At 39.2% G+C, this 18,639-nt stretch overlaps 1 protein-coding gene across 2 annotated transcripts in view; it reads left to right on the top strand.

The window, feature by feature from the left end:
* Positions 1-18,065, top strand: part of gnal (guanine nucleotide binding protein (G protein), alpha activating activity polypeptide, olfactory type) — a 47,171-nt gene extending 29,106 nt beyond the window's left edge. For both annotated transcript variants that reach the window (XM_067475481.1, XM_067475482.1), the window contains exons 6-12: positions 11,135-11,189; positions 11,297-11,370; positions 13,592-13,650; positions 14,419-14,539; positions 14,764-14,894; positions 14,982-15,049; positions 15,692-18,065. In XM_067475481.1, coding sequence (XP_067331582.1) covers positions 11,135-11,189; positions 11,297-11,370; positions 13,592-13,650; positions 14,419-14,539; positions 14,764-14,894; positions 14,982-15,049; positions 15,692-15,838 — 655 coding nt within the window. In that variant the 3' untranslated portion in view covers positions 15,839-18,065. The remainder of the gene's footprint in view (positions 1-11,134; positions 11,190-11,296; positions 11,371-13,591; positions 13,651-14,418; positions 14,540-14,763; positions 14,895-14,981; positions 15,050-15,691) is intronic.
* Positions 18,066-18,639: the final 574 nt, after the last annotated feature.

The raw sequence follows: 18,639 nt of genomic DNA, 5'->3' as shown, positions 1-18,639 counted from the left end.
TACACACATGCTTTCCTGCTTGCTCTGTCTCAACCGCCACCCCCTCTACACACATGCGTGCACGCACACACACACACACAGCTAAACCATTTCTTCCACTGCTAGAGTCAGAGAGGGGGTAGCTGGATTGATCAAAGCGGGGTTTGACATGCGAGGAGACATTTTGCTGTCTAATCAGAGTGAGCAACAGCAGACTTGAAGCCATGCAAAATCCATCAAAAAGCACATGCCCACATGTGTTTAGCAGTGAAATTAGCATGTTTTGGATCACACAGTGATTTCAAACCTTCAGTGGCTGTTCAGAGTTCGCCCTGGTTGTGTGCTGTTAGCTCAGGTCTAGGCCTGGCTACCAGTTAGCAGTGTTCAACCACACCCAGGCAAAAGGTCTCCCTCTACTTCGGCCACTAGTCAAACAAGCATCAACTTTTACCTCATGTAGAATGTGGCCGGGGGGGGGGGGGGTACAAAGCTATTTATAAAAAAACATTTCTAGTTTTCTGTCACATTGGTTTGTTTGCCGAGACATTTTGAGCTCTGGGCTGTAATTGGAAGCTTGGAGGCTAACTTAAGTAAACATTTGGCTTAAGCACAAGCCATGGTTCAGCACCTTTGGTTGGATGATTTATTGTTGTAGGCACTCATAACCTAGGATTCTCTAGGGTCTCTAGTCTACTAAATAGATAGAGAACACTATGTATAGTTTATCAAGTTTATGAATCCCTAATATTTTCCGTATTTTTGCATAAATGACCTAAAACGTGGTTGGGTTTTCATGCAAGCCACAAAGGCAGATAAAGGGAACCAAATTAAACAAGTATGACAAGAAAATATATGTTTCTATTTATTATTGTTGGAACATTGTCCACTCTTAAGTGGACACACACAAGTGTGTGTGTGTGTGTGTGTGTGCGCGCGTGTCAGTATTTAAACGTTTTGCTTTATTAACATGCAGCAACAACTTTTCATTTTAGCCCCTGTGACACACCTTCGGCTGTTTCCGTCTGCCTAGTTTTTGCAGTTGTTTCCTTCATTTTCAGTACGAGTTGGATCCTTGTCAGCAACTTTTCAGCCAATTAATATGTTCAGTCATCGGTCAGTCAGTCAAAGACCAGTCAGTTTAGCTGTTAAGTTTAATGTTTCAGTTTGTTAAGATTAGAGGAGACAACGATACTAACACCAGTACAATTTAAGAGTGGTGTGAACCTTTTTTATTATATTTAGTATATTCATAGTCCTAGATCTATCACTTTTTCTTCCTCTCACTCAAGTGTAAAACATACATTATACATACCCACTGGCTGTTGTCTTTGCAGTGTTTTAAAGTGATCCTTGTCAGCCCAGTCAAAAGGTGAAGAAAGGCGTTGCAGCACTTGGTCTTTGTCGCAGCTAGATCATTAATGTCGACTTGGTGTTTCACAGGGAGTATTTTCAACTCATAATGTAGGTTGTTTGTTGGCTTCCTTGAATGAACTGCCTGCTTTTGGTCTTTCCACACCATTGACATTGATGTTGCACCATGCTGAAGGCGAAAAGAAAGGTAAAACCTGGTAACAGATATTACGTATGTTAGTTATGTAGAGATGGAACTAAATTACGACTGTAGTTGATCAGTTCTGGATCTAATTTGACTGAAAAGCAAATATATTACTTTTTTGTGACAAACCACTATAGTACTACTACTACTGTGTGGATCCTCTAACCCTGCGCTCACCTGGTCACTGGCACTTTTCATTTGTTACTGTCTACTGTTGTCCAATTAATCACCAATTCAACAAATCACTCCAAATCGATTTCCCCTGATGTGCTGGTATCACAGACATGAAAGAATATATTAACTTGGTAATTTTTTTTAGAGATTAGCATCACCCTAATGTATTTTAAAGGTGCTGTGAATTTTAACTTTTGTCAGTCAACGATGTGCTGCTTCCTCTATGGAGCATCATTACCAAACTGTCACAACATCACTGCAGTTTTTCAGATACCACTTGGCCATAAAGTGTCACTTTCTATTCTGTTACTATAGAAAGGCTCATCTCATGGGACTCCTGCTGATTGCTGAATGACTTATAACATGTCTTAGAATTATCCATGTTCAGCTCTAAACTCATTCACAAACTTTTTCTCTCTTTAGACACTACTCTCTACACAATATACTCCTCACTTTATTCCCTTTGCCCTTTACATGTTTACTGTTGTTCCGCTTCAACAGTCTGTCTTCATATGTGTATATTTGCAGTGCCCTCCCTCCAAACATACAGATAGTGACACACAGAACAGTATAGAAAGCTAGCACAGAGCATGGTTCTGGTTTGTCTTAATGTATGGGAGAGTCTGGGAATGAAAGGATACAAGTGCAGCCTGGCTTAGGAAGAGACAGGGAAAGAGAAAGAGAGAGGAGTGGTATGGACAGACTGTTGTTGCCATGGGAACCTAGCTGCTAAAAGCAGGGTTGGTTTAGAAGAAAGGCTGTGTGCTGCAGGAGAGAAGGGATGCCACCCTGAGGCCAGTTTATGAACAACACAAACAGTACATAAGCCCATTTACCTTAGTTTCTGACTGAGTTTCATCCAGAGAATTAACAGGTTTAGAATATTAAAAAAGTCTGATTTAGCAGAAAATATTTTCTATTGTGTAGTTATGGTTGATTTTAATCACCAGCCTCTTCAGCTGCCCACTCTGTTAAGTCTTACACAATTTGCACTGATAGTGTAGACTTCCTCGTGATATTAGTTGTTGGTTATTGACTTTTGATTAGAGGAAAAGAGGAAAAGCTGATTTTTGCTGGGTCACTGGTTGACTTCTAAGCGGAACAACTAATTTGAAGGGGAGGCTGCAGTTGTTTATAGGCAAGAGAATTGAAACCTGCTCGATATTGTTGATTAGACTATTTTTACTTATGGTGCTGACTAATTCAGTAGCTGACTGATAGTGTATTGATGCTGGGCTTCAATGTTATTTAGAGGAACCTAGAAGTCTATTTCATTGTGAGAACTGTAGTTCAGAACGCCACATGGGACATAGTTTAGATATGACACGGTCCGCACTGTAGTTCAAACGCTGAATTTAGGGGTTAGGTCTGTTTAGGCAGAGCACATGTAATGGTCCACATAGACACTGAACAGAGATAAAAGACAACATTTTTATATAGGACCTTTCAAAACTATGACTTGATGTGGCCCTGGAAGGTGAATTGGCGGCCTTGAGATAAAGCAGGCACTTTTGTTTACACAAGATTTGGTTTGACTTTCAGGAGAGTCTCTGTTCTTGCTCCTATATTTAGGAAGTACCCACTGAGCCGTTGATGGATTTGTCTAGTTTCAGATTTATCTCCTAAACTGCACAGTGTTCCGGTTTGGATGAATGAGCTGAACCCCAGGCTCAGATCTTTCCACCAGGTGACCGGGATCCTGCACAGATCCAGCTTTATGTCGTCTTGCTGCATGCGGCTTCATGTGCTGGACCGGCTTTTAAAAAAACCTTTGACACTCAGTGTTACGGGATGAGCTGCATTGTGCAGTTGGTTTGTTGGAATACTGGGTGTGTATTGTAAGAAACGATAGGTGAAACATGAAAAAAAAATGTTCTAAGCTTAGATATTAGATTAGATTGCATTTTGTCAGTGATGTAATTTTAGAAATGAAAGAGTAGATCTAAAAGGATCAGTCTTATCAGTTACATGGGGGGAAAAAATTAACTTTTAAAGCAAAGGATATTGCTTCATTTCTAGCTGATGAATATTTACAAAATGAATATATTATATACAATACATTTAAATAAAATGTATTTTATTATTATTACCTTTTGAGTATTTGACAATATAGAATTAAAACGGTGATTAAATTAGTCAATACTGACAAATATTTAAAAACAGCTGTTTACAATAGTGATTCTGGATATTGTTTGTTCTTAAATATATGTAACATCATATTTAGTCTCACTGTCAGGTTTCTGCTTTTACATTTGCAGTGTGATAAGTACAGCTGTAACCTTTACTTTCAGTTTTACAAAAATAAACTTTTGCACTTTTATTTGCTTAATATTCATCCACAGTGAACATTGCAATGCCACAGGCTGCTTTTCCTCCACTAATTATTGCAGAAAATATTGTGAATTTGAGTGGTTCTCTTTGGTCATGGCAAAGTAAACCTGAAATAGAACTGCACTGCAGTAAATCTACGATAAACAAAAAAAGGAGTAGGTTAAATAAAGCTTCACCAGATAGAAATGGAGTAATTGTCATGCTGCCATGTTTAGCAATAGGTTTTAAAGCACTGTCACCAGTCAGCTGGAGTCTAAAATGAAAGTCCATTATGTTGGTCTGAGTGGCTCAAAATATGGAAAATATTGATCAGATTCCCTGCACTGCTAATTAAAGATAGTCCACTATTTGTAAAAAGTCAACCCAATTATCAAATGAGCACATGAGGCTGAGCGCTGCTTGTTGGTGTGAAGGTTGACTGTTGGGGGGGGGGGGGGACTTCAGAAATGTTATTTTATTTTATTTTTTCATGTTTTGTACATATATGCGGTCATACATTATATGGTTGTGTTCACTTCATTATATTTTTATTCGTGTGTAGCCTCATTCGCTTTTGTGTTTTTGTGGCTCCATAATGGTATCTGAGCTTGTGTCAGTTGTCTGGTTGTGGAACAAGTTCCCGTGGATTTGGATGTTCCATGTCCCTGAGACCTGGTATGAAGCTTTCAATACATCTGTCTCTCCACCACTACCACTACTATCTTTCCTCTGCCCATATTTCCGCTCAATGGGCAGCAACATGTGACCTGGACCATGTGGAGGATGAGGCCTGATGCCCCCCAGCATTAACTGTCCCTCAACCTCTTGGTCTGTGTGTGTATGTCTGTTTGTATTCATGTCTGTGTTTTATATAAAGATGAGGCCAACATCACAGAAAGACCACGGCAAGTCAAGTGATACTGTCCACAACAAAGCCTATACATAGAAACACATACTGGCCCGTAGGACAAGCACAGTGTGTTTTGGTTAAATACAGAGACAAACCAACCTCGCAGACACAAAGAGAGGGACTGTAATAGACAAGACAGTAGATTACTTTTTAAATTTAACTTGCTAATTCAGAACCGTCATCAAATCGTGAAGTGCATCTTGATTTGTGCTGTTGGCATGTTAGGCAAAAAAGAGAAATGGTAAATTATGGCTGGATTGATATTGTTTAAGGTTATGGATGTCAGATGGATAGACGAAGAAAAATATATACACTATACTGCAAAGTGACAAATCGGTATCCTTTTATTTCTCAAAGCCACTTTTTTGTGCCCAGAATGACCACATCACATCATGATCTCAGTTCTGGGAGGAAACCAACACAAACCACAGATTTCCCTGGACCTGCAGCTCAGCTCGTCTATTTGTGGCACGTGGTTGGAACAGCTGTAGTCACTGAAAACTGCACCCAGACTTTTTGATAGGGCTTTATCTGGACGGCCACCTCGTAGTCAATGTTATTCTTCTCTGCCTTTTTCCTGAATACAGGACCTTTGTTATTTTAAATGTCTCTTGTTTCTTGCTGGGCACAGTGACTATTTTTGGCTTTCCAGTGCTCTACCAATAGTGCTCCTGTCACATGGCAGTCACAAAGTGCTCAGTAATTATAACCTAGCTAGGTTTCTGCAAGCAAGGCTGACTAAAAATACTCCCACATTATTGGTGTTATGGGCAAAAGCTGAGGTTTTTGGAAGTTTTATGCCTAAGAATATCATATAAACTGCTCTTTCATGTTGGGCATGCTCATATACAGTCAAAAAACATACTCAATCAAGCATTCTGTTCACAACTCTCTCTCTCTCCAACTTTCCAACTTTCCCTTCATTTGTCTTTACTTCCCACCTTCCGCTCTCTTTCCCGCACGCAACATTGTGTAGTGTATAATAAAACTGGAATTATCAACTAACATGCAAACGAGGTTCCAGCAAATTTGCCCCTCTCTCACACGAACAGTAATGTTCTCCAGAACACAATAAACTACATAAAAGTATCTCAATGTTTTGAACTTGTCAAACACAGTCCGGTGGGTTTTATTTTAATGTGGGAGGACATTTGTAGTGTTACCTTGCGGGCTGCCTCAGCACGACACGTGTTCCTGCTCAATGAAACTGAAAACCGATTAGATTCATCGGTACCCATGATAAAAACGGGACTCTGGTTGTTATTATTCCCAAACAAAAGCTACACATCTGGAATATCTGCTACGTATCTGTTTTATCTGGCAGTAGGACCTGTCTACGTGACATTGCAAATCGACCATGTTTATTAGTTTCGATACAACTTCCCAGGCATAGCTACAGCCCACAACAGGTGTAACTGCAAAAGTGTTGCAAAAGTGTTAACCTTAGGAAAAAAAGATGACGAGACAAATCGCAGTGCATGTGACCAAACATTTAAAGCAGCACAGCTTCTAACTCAGATACATCTAACAGAAACGATCGGTAAACAGCTCTACACTTCTGTTTGAGCAACCAAACTAAACACACTTAAACAAACTAAAAAAACTATTGGCTCTCATGTCATGACTCTTAAAGATTTTTGTCCTGTGACCACAATGTTTGAAAAAAACGTCAAGTAATGCAAAAATCCCGCCTTTGTGTGACCTGTCCAAGTGTGTTTTCTAGTGACACATCTTCTTCTCCTAGATGTGCTTGCTACTGCCACCTATGGCTTGGGTGAGGGAGGGGGTACCCAGTTAAGTGGCTGTAATTAACAAAAAATGCACCAGAATGAGAAATGGGAACAACAATAAAATATTAAATATTTTTGTTATATAAAAACTGTAGCTTTTGCAATTTTGAAAATTATGTTAGAGTCAAAATAGGGAGGGAACGTTATCTCAGGTGATGACAGATGAGTATGGGAAATCAAAGTACGATGAAGCATTTCAGTGTAAACCAAATTTTTTAAATTTCTTTTTTATTGGAGTTCGCATTAAGACATCGCTTTGTATTGGGGGGGGGGGTCATAAGCAAAAAGGGTGGGAACCACTGTAATACAATACAAGATGGAAAAATATGAGCAGCTATTCATTAAGAATTGTTTTATAGAGCAACCACTAGTGGTCATAAACCTTTCAGAGTGTCTCTAAGGTTCAGGTTTAGTGTGTCTGGGGAGGGTAAAGTTCAGGATAAGTTTAAGGTCTAACAGGTCCTTCAGTTCAGTTTGGCAACCAGGCCAAAAAGTAACAACCATGTGAAATTCAGGTTACACGTTAAAGACGAGGGCTAGACTCACCTCTGATGAGCCTGAGGAGATGACTTGGCACACATACTGTAACTGGTCTGGTTAATGAGTACATGGTGAAGTCTGTACTGTGGTGATAAATGAGCAATTTTAGATGTCACATCAGACTTATTTCTGGCATGCATTTGTAATTTTTTGACACAATCAGTTTAGTCGACAAAAATTAGTCATCTGTATAATAATGTTTGCAAACCTATTCCTGTACCTTCCTATTGTTTTTAATATCAAACTGAAAGAAAAGCAACTTTGGTCATGTATGTTTCCTTTCCACTATACTGTTCATGTTATATATATATATATATATGTTATATATAGCTAAGTTCAACTATCGCCTCCTCAAAACTAACAACATGTCTTTTAGACCCTGTTCCAACCAAATTGCTTAAAGATGTTCTACCTTTAATAGACACATTCATATTAGATTTGATTAACTTATCTTTAGAAACTGGCTATGTACCAAAGGCTTATAAAGTTGCTGTAATCAAACCATTACTTAAAAAACCCTGTCTTGATCCAGGTGATTTAGCCAACTATAGACCAATATCAAATCTCCCGTTTATTTCTAAAATCCTGGAAAAAGTAGTTGCAAAACAATTATGTGATCACCTTTACAGGAATAATTTGTATGAAGACTTTCAGTCAGGATTTAGAGTTCATCACAGTACAGAAACAGCACTGGTAAAAGTCTCCAATGATCTTCTCCTCGCTTCAGATAATGGACTTGTGTCCGTACTCGTCTTACTAGACCTTAGTGCCGCATTTGACACCATTGACCACAACATTTTATTACAGAGACTAGAACATAGATTTGGGATTAAAGGAACCACATTACATTGGTTTAAATCTTATCTGTCAGACAGATTCCAACTTGTTCATGTTAATGATGACTCTTCTTTATGCACCAAAGTTAGCTATGGAGTTCCACAGGGCTCTGTGTTAGGACCAATACTTTTTAATCTGTACATGTCACCTTTAGGCAAAATTATTAGGAAACATTCCATAAACTTCCACTGCTATGCAGATGATACCCAGCTCTATTTATCTGTGAAACCAGAAGATACTAACCAATTAGTCAAACTTGAAGCATGTCTAAAAGACATAAAGACCTGGATGTCCTACAATTTCCTACTTCTAAATTCAGACAAAACTGAAATCATCCTCTTTGGGCCTAAAAACATGAGAAATATGCTGTCTAACAATATAGTTACTTTAGATGACATAACTTTGGCCTCCAGTACTGCGGTGAGGAACCTTGGAGTTATTTTTGACCAGGATTTGGCATTTACGTCACATATAAGACAAATCTCTAGAACAGCCTTCTTCCACCTACGGAACATTGCTAAAATTAGAAGCATCCTGTCTCAAAGTGATGCCGAAAAACTGGTCCATGCATTTGTTACTTCTAGGTTGGACTACTGTAATTCCCTACTTCTGGGGTGTCCTAATAACTCTCTAAAAAGCCTTCAATTAATCCAAAATGCTGCAGCAAGAGTGCTGACTGGATTAGGAAAGAGAGATCATATTTCACCTTCACTAGCTTCTCTTCATTGGCTTCCCATAAAATCTAGAATAGAGTTCAAAACCCTCCTCCTTACATACAAAGCTCTTAATGGTCAAGCTCCATCATATTTAAAAGATCTCATAGTTCTGTATCGCCCGATTAGACCACTTCGATCCCAAAATACAGGCCTACTTGTGGTTCCCAGAGTTTGCAAAAGTAGAATGGGAGGCAGAGCCTTTAGCTATCAAGCTCCTCTCCTGTGGAACCAGCTTCCAATCCAAATTCGGGGAGCAGACACCCTCTCTACTTTTAAGACTAGGCTTAAAACCTTCCTTTTTGATAAAGCTTATAGTTAAACTGCTCACTCAACCTGAACTAGCTTTTCTCTATACATTTACTTGTCACTACTGTATACCATTAATTCTATATCCTACAACCTGCACGATGCTTTGTTGTTGCTTTTTTGTTGTTTTGTTGTTGCTTTTCTTGTTGTTTTGTTGTTGCTTTTTGTTGTTGCTTTTTGTTGTTTTGTTGTTGCTTTTTTGTTGTTTTGTTGTTGCTTTTCGTTGTTGCTTTTCGTTGCTCTTTTCTTTTCTTTCTCCACTTTCCACTCACCCCAACCGGTCAAGGCAGATGGCCGCCCACCCTGAGCCTGGTTCTGCTGGAGGTTTCTCCCATTAAAGGGAGTTTTTCCTCTCCACTGTTGCCTAGGGCTTGCTCAAGGGGGATTTGTTGGGTTGCTTCTACATACTTGTGTAGTCTGGACTTTATTCTGTAAAGTGCCTTGAGATGACTTTGTTGTAAATTGGCGCTATATAAATAAAGTTGAATTGAAAATTGAATTATATCTGCTGAGACAGTAGATGTGTCTTTTGTATGTATATACATGACCTCTGTAACAAGTTCTTTTTTAAATGGACTTAAAAAAACTGTTACGGTCAGAGCACATGAGCAGTGCCACTTATGTTTTATAAAGAGCATCCATTCTCAATGATTTAATTCTAAATGGTTGTGTTACTTTAAAGGACTGTATTGGACATCAGCGGACAACTATCCGAGGCTAAACCCATACAGAAACCCAAACTCAATAGGAATTGGAATCTTGTGGAAAAATTAAGAAATGACGAAATGGAGCAAACTTGTCTGTGTCCTACTCCCCAACATTAGCTCTAGACTGGTTACTACCAATCTGATACCTGACTCATGTCTTCTGTTTTACTTATTCAAAAATATAACTTTACTATTGTCTCAGTTTTTGTTTTTCAGTAGTACTGTTGTAACAGTACATCCCTGATGTGGCTGTGAGCAGCTATTTGTTTGGAATGAGATTAATTTGGGAATAAATGGAAACCTATTTAATAACGTAACAATAATGCACCATCAGCTAGTTCGATGCTTCTTCACCATCAGAAGTAAGAAAACTGATTAAGGAGCATACATAAAAAAGTAAATAAATTAATGAACGCTCTTATTTCTGATGAAACATTTCCTACTAACTAAATGTGAATTAAATATTACGTTGGATGAAAAATGTCTTTTACTGTTTTGTTTTTTTTAATTATCAAAATTTTTGTGTGTGTGCTCAAGATATAAATGAGTAATAATATCACATAAAAATCAGTAATATTAAATAACATGTTGTGCTTTTTCCATGGCAGTCATTTAAGGCATTTTTTGGTTCTGCCTATCTGCCTCCTGGCCCATACACTTTGTGTATTGTTGATAGTCCTTGTCATGTTGGTATCATGGTGTCCACAGTCTTGGTGTCCTGAGCCTGCCTGCTGTCCAGCAGAAAGGTGCTGCGGTGGCTGCTGCTGTTGCTGTTGCTGCCTCTGCACATGCTCTCTCACTAGTGAAAAGATGGCATCAGAAAGCTGTCTAACCTCCACAATAACTGCCTTATGTAATCACTCTGGCTAGAGACAGACGAAAATAGCCCAGACTGAGCAGCCCTGCCCTCTTGTGGCAACTGGCTGGCTTAACACTGGCCTACTCGGCCTCCACAGGGAGCCAGATATGGCGGCCACCCCCAAAGTCTTCACTGTTGCTCACATGAATGTCTAAATACAGTATTCATTTCAAAGAGTTACACCGCAGGAAATAGATTTAACAAATGTTTAAGTTATGGTGTGATGGTATTTTAAGATTACTTATAAAATTGCAGTACATCTGTTGGTTAAACTGAATTTCTGGAATGTGTTAGCATCAAAGTAGCTTGGAGGTTCAGATGAACTGTGGCTCACAGCGGGATCAGTTCTGACTCATGTCTCAAAGCGTTTGGGGACCTTGTTTTAACTGGGGAGATTAAACTTTTAAATGTAGAAGAAGTCCAAAATTTGAATTTCTCTTTCTTTTTGCAGTTTTTTGGACAGAATTGACTCTGTAAGACAGAGCGACTACACACCAACAGACCAGGTAAGTCTTCGTGTTCATCTGCTCGGTATAAGGGCTATAAATGACACAAATACTATTTTAAGGCCTTTTTCCTGAACAGGTATTTCCTCTGTTTTTATGTTTGACAGGACCTGCTACGCTGCCGAGTGTTAACTTCAGGGATTTTCGAGACAAGGTTCCAAGTAGACAAAGTTAACTTTCAGTAAGTCTTTACTTACACACATGATGTTGACGTATTTGCACTAAATATACTGTATTTGTTGTTTACGCTGTGCATTTCTTTAATTTTTACAATGTGTTTAAAATGCTGCATCCATACCGATAATTAAAAGCAAAGAACGAAGTTTAACAGTTACAAGGTTCTTAGTCATCTGGTAAAAACATTTATGAATATGGTTTGTGAAATATTGGAGTTTTTAAGTTATGGTGAAGTTGACCCAGATCAAGACTTGGAGAGCTTCTGTGCTTTGGTCATCAATTCTCCTCACACGTAGGGAAAATCATGAGACTGTTTCTGTTTAGTCGTTAACTTATTTTTGATATTTAAAATCCTTTTAATGTTGTAGAGTTTGTTTTCATCCACATTAACCAAAGTACAGCAAAGCTGTTGGAGTGAAATTTAAAAACTGTTATGGAAAAAGTTCCGGCTTCTATCCACTGTGGCAGAGTTTGATCTTTTAGAGGGGAGTGTCTGTGCATATGTCGATGCACCTTTCAGTTCTGTTTTAATCGAAAATAGCATTGATCAGCGATGAACGGTCAACAAAATGTTAAGCTACTCGATGAATATTTTCTACGTTTTAGTAAAGACACATATTTTGCCACATTCACACAGTATGAATTTCACTGGCAGCTGCAGCAAACGTGTTTAAAAGTTGTTGAAGGACACTTGAACAGCCTTCAGAAAGCTGATGTAAGATGGGATAATGTGATAATTCAAACAAGGTGAATGTTTCATTTGTTGTTGTAATGCTTTGTGAAGTTAGTGTGTGTGTGTGTGTGTGTGTGTGTGTGTGTGTGTGTAAGCAGGGCAGACTGAAATGAGAAATGTCATGCCATTTCTTAAATTTAATTTTGTGAACCCTGCACAAACCCTGGAAAAAGCCTTCCGCATGGATTTCAATGTCATCAGTGTTTTTCCACCACATTTACTTGTGCACAGCCTAAAAAAGAAATATACAAAGAAATATATAGACACCAAATGTACGGTTTTTTTCTGTCCTGACGACATTCGGTGTGATGTTCTTGGTTATGCAGCAGCATTTTCCTAAATCTATCACCCAGTCCTAAAAATCAAGCTCTCCAGGCATTTTCCACTTTTTCCAAATGATTAGCTTTTTCAAAAAATCACTATTGCACCAATTATTCCACTTTAAAGAATGTCCTTGTGGGTGCAGATGCTATATTTACTGTGGCCTTGTGTTAAGAGCCTGAAATGTCATAAGTTCGTACCCTGTAACAGCAATGTGCCCTTAAACAAAATCACTGAACCTCAGTGGCTGGAAGCTGGGGAAAAAACGTCATCTGAGTGCCTGAAATGTAAAATGAAACCTCTGTGGTCGACTGGTGTGATTCCTGAGCCAGTTGAAAGTTATTGACCATTGGTTGCAGTTATAAGAGCAGCCGATAAAGGTTAGAGTACTGTTTTGTAACTGCTTTGATGATGTCAAATGAGATGACCCATTTCCGCAGTCGCAGACACAACAGACTTATTCTACCATCTGAAATGGGCCTTTGTATCAAATTATATCATCCTGAATGATTGATTAAAAAAAAGCTCTGGCACATGACTCCCCTATGGGTGTACATTTTTATTTTTTTAATTTTTCATGTTTAATGTCTTCCAAATATCCAGCCCGGGTCACACAAGGTGCTGAGCCTGTATCCACACTTCATCTGTCTTTTATACTATTTATTTAATAATTGATTATTACTGGATTCAGACTCATTCAATTAAGATCTAGAGTCTTTGGGGTTTTTTTGTTTTTTGTTTTTTTGGCAAATCAGACCAGATTTAGGGGCGGCTGTAGCTCAGTTGGTAAGGCCATCGTCCACGGACAAAGGGTCAGTGATTCGATTCCCGGTCCCGGCTATATGTTGAAGTGTCTCTGGCCAAGACACTGAACCCCTAACAGCCCATTCCCATCCCCAGCTGTGGGTGCCGGTCCAAGGCCGTTAGAAATTGGGGAGGGTTGCATCAGGAAGGACATCTGGCGTTTAAGAAAAAAAAAAAAAAAAAAAAAAACACTCCACGGATGTGCCATCGGTCACAGAGAACCGAGAATCAGTGGACCATTAGAATGTACAGTATCTGATGTGCTTCGTCCTGTCCCACAGGAGACATGAACTCCATGTGACCACAAGAGGGCAGCAGCAGGTGTGTTTGGCTTGCTGTGTCTGACAGTATTATGTTTCCTTCACAGCATGTTTGATGTTGGGGGCCAAAGAGATGAAAGGAGAAAATGGATCCAGTGCTTTAACGGTAGGACTTTCAGTCTTTTACTTCAAGTAGCCACATTGTAAGTCGTCGACAAACAACACATTCTCCTTCTGTCACATCAGTTTTTCCTACACACGCTAGAACACTTACACCTGGCCTAGGCCTGTATTTATAAAACTTCTGAGAACTACATGTGATTCTCCTCTACAGTACTAACTTATGAGTAAAAAATACATAAGTCCTCACATGTACTGTATTAATACCATATTTTACTTACCTCACTTTTGTAATCACATCTGTGTACATAAGGACGAGGTATATGTTACTAAATTATGTTAATATTAATGTTGACACTGTTATTGTATAGTAATATTAAATTGTAATATATACTTGAATGCTTCCTCTTGCACTAACAATGTTTTATCATATTTTATAGCATTGATTTTTTTTTCTATATTCCATGACACTATGTTCTTTTGCTGTTAACATAGTATTCAATTTTTTATACATTAAATTACCCCTGGCTTATGTTTAGAAATTTAATTGATGTGCATTTTTACTGTCAAAGATATGGTAGTAGTAGTAGTAGTAGTAGTAGACAAGCTAACAAGCATGGTCAGCTGTTTTCATCAAAGACCACTCAATCAACCTAAACTGCATTAAAAGAGAAATGAACTTTGAAAAAATCCAAACAGTATCAGGTCGTTGGTGAAGGATTCTTGTGTTTTCCCTTCACTTGAGCCCAAATGTCGTTCTTTTAGTGATGTGATAATGGTGGGCCCTCATGTACTGTCTGTGCTCTCCCTCTAGACGTCACTGCTATCATCTTCGTGGTTGCCAGCAGCAGCTACAACATGGTAATAAGGGAAGACAATAACACCAACCGGCTACGGGAAGCTCTGGACCTTTTCCGCAGTATTTGGAACAACAGGTGCGGCAGAAATTTCAATGAATTTTAAGCTACTCGTTAGGGCCTGTAATTCTTGTTTGGCTTTGTGTTTATCCGTCAGATGCTATGTCTTTTAAAATATATCATTGGTATTATGTGTTGAGAAGGTTGAATTCAAGTTTCTTTCAGTCTCCTTTCTCATTGGCCCTGCTCCACACAGTGCTAATATTTCCCGTTTAATGGACGTTTTTGGGGTCATTTTTCAGATGGTTACGCACTATATCGGTCATATTATTCCTGAACAAGCAGGACATGTTGGCTGAGAAAGTATTAGCTGGAAAATCCAAAATTGAAGACTACTTTCCTGAATATGCTCGCTACACCATACCAAATGAAGGTTTGTCCCCCGCTCAGTACCCATATCCTTACTCAAATGTTTTTAACCTCAGTATATGTCTTAACTGGTAATCTGCTGCTCTTTCAGCAACACCTGAACCTGGCGAAGACCCAAGAGTGACAAGAGCTAAGTTCTTCATCCGAGATGAGTTTCTTGTAAGTAGATCACTCAAAGACTAGTCAGTCTATAGTAGAGGGTTCAGTCAGGCTAAAAGTTTGTATCACGATATGCTTCTTACCTTCTAGACAATCTTTGGTGCACAGACAGTATTCCTGAGGCCTGTTTCCCTGCCAACATGCAGAGAGCGCACATACCAACAGCCACAGGTTTCACTGTAGCCTTCATCTGATGGGCACAGTGAATCACAGCTGATCTGATCTGATAGTTGACATTTTAACTGAAGACATAAACCTTTAGCTCTAAACAGGAAAAGAGAACATGGCTGCAGACAAAGATGGTGGACTGCCGATCTGAGCAGGATGCAGTTAAGATTAACTGGATGTAGTGAAGAGTGGCAGAAGATGGACGTTAGGACACACGTGGTGAAGGTTATGTCATAAGGCTGAGAGAGCCGTCAGCAAAGGTAGTAAGATTTAGAAGCATCCTAAAGAGAACAACTTCTGGAATAACTACTTGTAGTTGAGGTTGAAAGTCATGCTTTAAGATTACAGGCTTCAAGTGATTCCCAAAGAGCAAAGTTTAGGAGCAGTGAAACCTGGTCAGCCAGCAGAGGAACTTCAACTCAAACTATAAGCAATTTTCTCCCTCTAATGTTCATCTCGTCTCTTCCCCCTCAGCGGATCAGCACTGCGAGCGGCGATGGCAGGCACTACTGCTACCCCCACTTCACCTGCGCCGTGGACACAGAGAACATTCGGCGGGTGTTCAACGACTGCCGGGACATCATCCAGAGAATGCACCTGCGGCAGTACGAACTCTTGTGATGGGAGACCGCCTTCATTAGCCTTCTGTGTTTTTTCCGTTCTGCATCCCTGATGAACCCTTCGTCCTCCTCCTCCGTAACTCCACTCCCCTCCTCCCTCAAAGAAACCCTCACGAACCCCTGATCACCCCTCCTGGTTGAGGACTATGAAGTACTACTGAAGTGTGTCAGATCCTCTTCCTCTTCTTAGCTTTTTTGTACTTTTTGTTTTCTCTCTGAGATCGAATTGTCCCCATTTTACCGACGTAAAAAGAACACAGTGGAACAAAGTTGTTGTGTGGCGCTTCTTTTTCTCCTTTTACTCCTTCATTTTAAATGCCTTGATTTTTGTCATTCCACTAAGCCTTGGGCTACCTCCTTTTTGTTGGCCCCTTCATGGTTTTTTTTTGTTTGTTTTTGTTTTTTTCTTGGCTCTGTCACATGACCTGAATCGATAGGGTGTGGATACATAAGAAACACCTACAGGACCTCAGTGTAGAGGCACCAAGTGCGTGTGTGCGTGCGATGAAGAAAATGCTCTGTGTGTGTGTGTGTGTGTGTGTTTATGTCGCCTGCTGGTTAACCTCTGGCATCACCACCTTCGCCCCCCTTTAGTTGTTTTTTTTCCCCATCACCCTCCTGTCTGACCTGCTTCCTCTCTGCGACTGGACGCAGAAACAAAATGGGAGAGGACCGAGGGGACACAGAGTGGATGAAGAGATAAATGCACTTTGCATCAGGTTCCTTAATAACTTTAATTTTTGTTGTTGTTATTGTTGTTTTTTGTTTTTTTTTCTTCAGAGGAAGCATACACACAATGTAGCATCACAATATTTATTACCCTGTCACGATGTTAGCTTGCCGAGCTGCAGGGAGGACGAAGCAGCTGAGAGACGTGTGGAGCGGAAGATTAAAGAGGGGAGGGGGCAGGAAATCTGTCGACGACAACGAGGACGGGAGGAAGAATTTCAATGAAGGAAAGGGGACTGAGCTCTGTGCACATTAGCCCTGCTGCCTCCACGGACTCGGACCTGCCTCCTTTTTTCCACACAAACCATCCTTTTAGCTTAGAGGGGAGAGGAGGGTGGGCACGGGCGGGAAAAATGTATTGTTCTTTTGTTTTTGTTAACTTGTACACTGTGCAAGGCTGAATTATCCTGTACAGACTGTAAAATGTAATATTATTTTGTACAACTTAATTGAAAGAAAAACAAATCTACTTGTAGATCTTTGTGCCTTGATTATGGCTGTACCTGTAAATGAGCTCAGATGTAAGTATGTTTTCGACTGCGCTGTACAGCTTGATGTCAAACTCTATCAGCAGCAGAAGACTGCGGGGTAGGGGACTTTCTCTGTAGAGTTTAGTTTTTTCTGGTTTATAAAAAAGAGAAATGCTGTTTAGTAAAAAATAAAAAATAGGGAAAAAATCCTAAAAACCTGTATACATTATGCAAATTAACCACTTACCTGCAGTGAAGACCAGATGTTGCAGCGCCATGCCTTTTTTTTTTCTTTTATTCATTTTATTTTCCCTCCTTTTTTTAAAAAAAAAAAATGTTTTGTTTTCTTTAGTTTTTTTGAATTTCACAGCTTTAAACAAACATTGGAAATCCTTTGAAAGTGTCCAAATTGCAACCTGGTGTTGTTTTAATAGGAACCAACTTTTTTTTAATATGAAGTGTGTCTGAGATCTCTACTGATGTGTGTGCCTGTGCGCATGTGTACATAAAACAAACATAGACTCACAGATGAGTGCGTGGGATGTGTGTGTGTGTGCGCGCGCGCGCGCGTGCGTGTGAGGACAAGTGTGTATTGTGTGTAAAATTTTATAAATGTATGTACATGTAAATTTATAGGTCTATATAAATATATATGTACAATTATACATGTTTAATTATGTGTGTGCCTAGGTGTACATACCTATGTATGTATACGGTAAATATGTATACATACACACACAGGAAAGCATGTTTAGAATGGAGATGAATAAATGAGAGTGTGCAATATTAGTAATTCTTTGGTCCTTTGGAGCCATAACAAATGGCACAGGCACTATGAATGTGTGAGCAGCACCCAACAAGACAAGCTCTTCTCCTTGTACAAACAGCATCAGCCTTTTCTTCTGCTACAGTACACGTCTATCCCCGAAAGAAAGTGAACTGACTGGAGGTGCAGAAACCTTGTTTGGCCTGGGAGGATGATTTAAATGACATTTTTATTTTCTTTAAATAAAGAGGCACATTAGAGGACTTTGCTTTATTTTCATCTTGTTGTCGAGTTGTGTCCAGAATGGTTTTGGGTGTGGGAGCCGTGGGAGATTCTACACAAAAACAACATTTTAGTGGCAAGTGGAGTTTTGAGGTATTTTCCATTTAATGCTACTTTAAGATAATTGTTTTTTTTTTAACTCCACATATTTTAACTATAGGTTTGGTGTTTTGTTTTTTGTTTTTTTGCTTGTTTTTTTTTTTTACTTTCAGTATCTCGTTGACAAACCGCATAATCTCATCTAGTGTTAAACTCACGAGCGAGCCAGCAGTGCATAAAGTAAATCTAAGAAACTTGATCATCAATAATGTCTAGGTCCCTTAAATAAGCTCAATCTTTACTGGCTACTACATTGAAGAGATGTTAATGCATCAATAATCCAATGATGGCACATTAATTAATTTCGAACTAGACATTCTGCATAGATAGTGTTATATTGAAGTGTTTATTGACCTAATAATTTTATACTTAACATTTTAAATGGCTTTTAACAGGGGGCCGCTTTTTTTCAATGGTGTTTTCTTTCAACATAGCTCAATTCCCCGTTTATTAGGT

Source organism: Channa argus, chromosome 14 (genome assembly GCF_033026475.1).
Source record: "Channa argus isolate prfri chromosome 14, Channa argus male v1.0, whole genome shotgun sequence".
Lineage (NCBI taxonomy): Eukaryota > Metazoa > Chordata > Actinopteri > Anabantiformes > Channidae > Channa > Channa argus.
The sequence above is the reverse complement of the archived record's forward strand: the minus strand, read 5'-3'. Positions and strand labels throughout refer to the sequence as shown.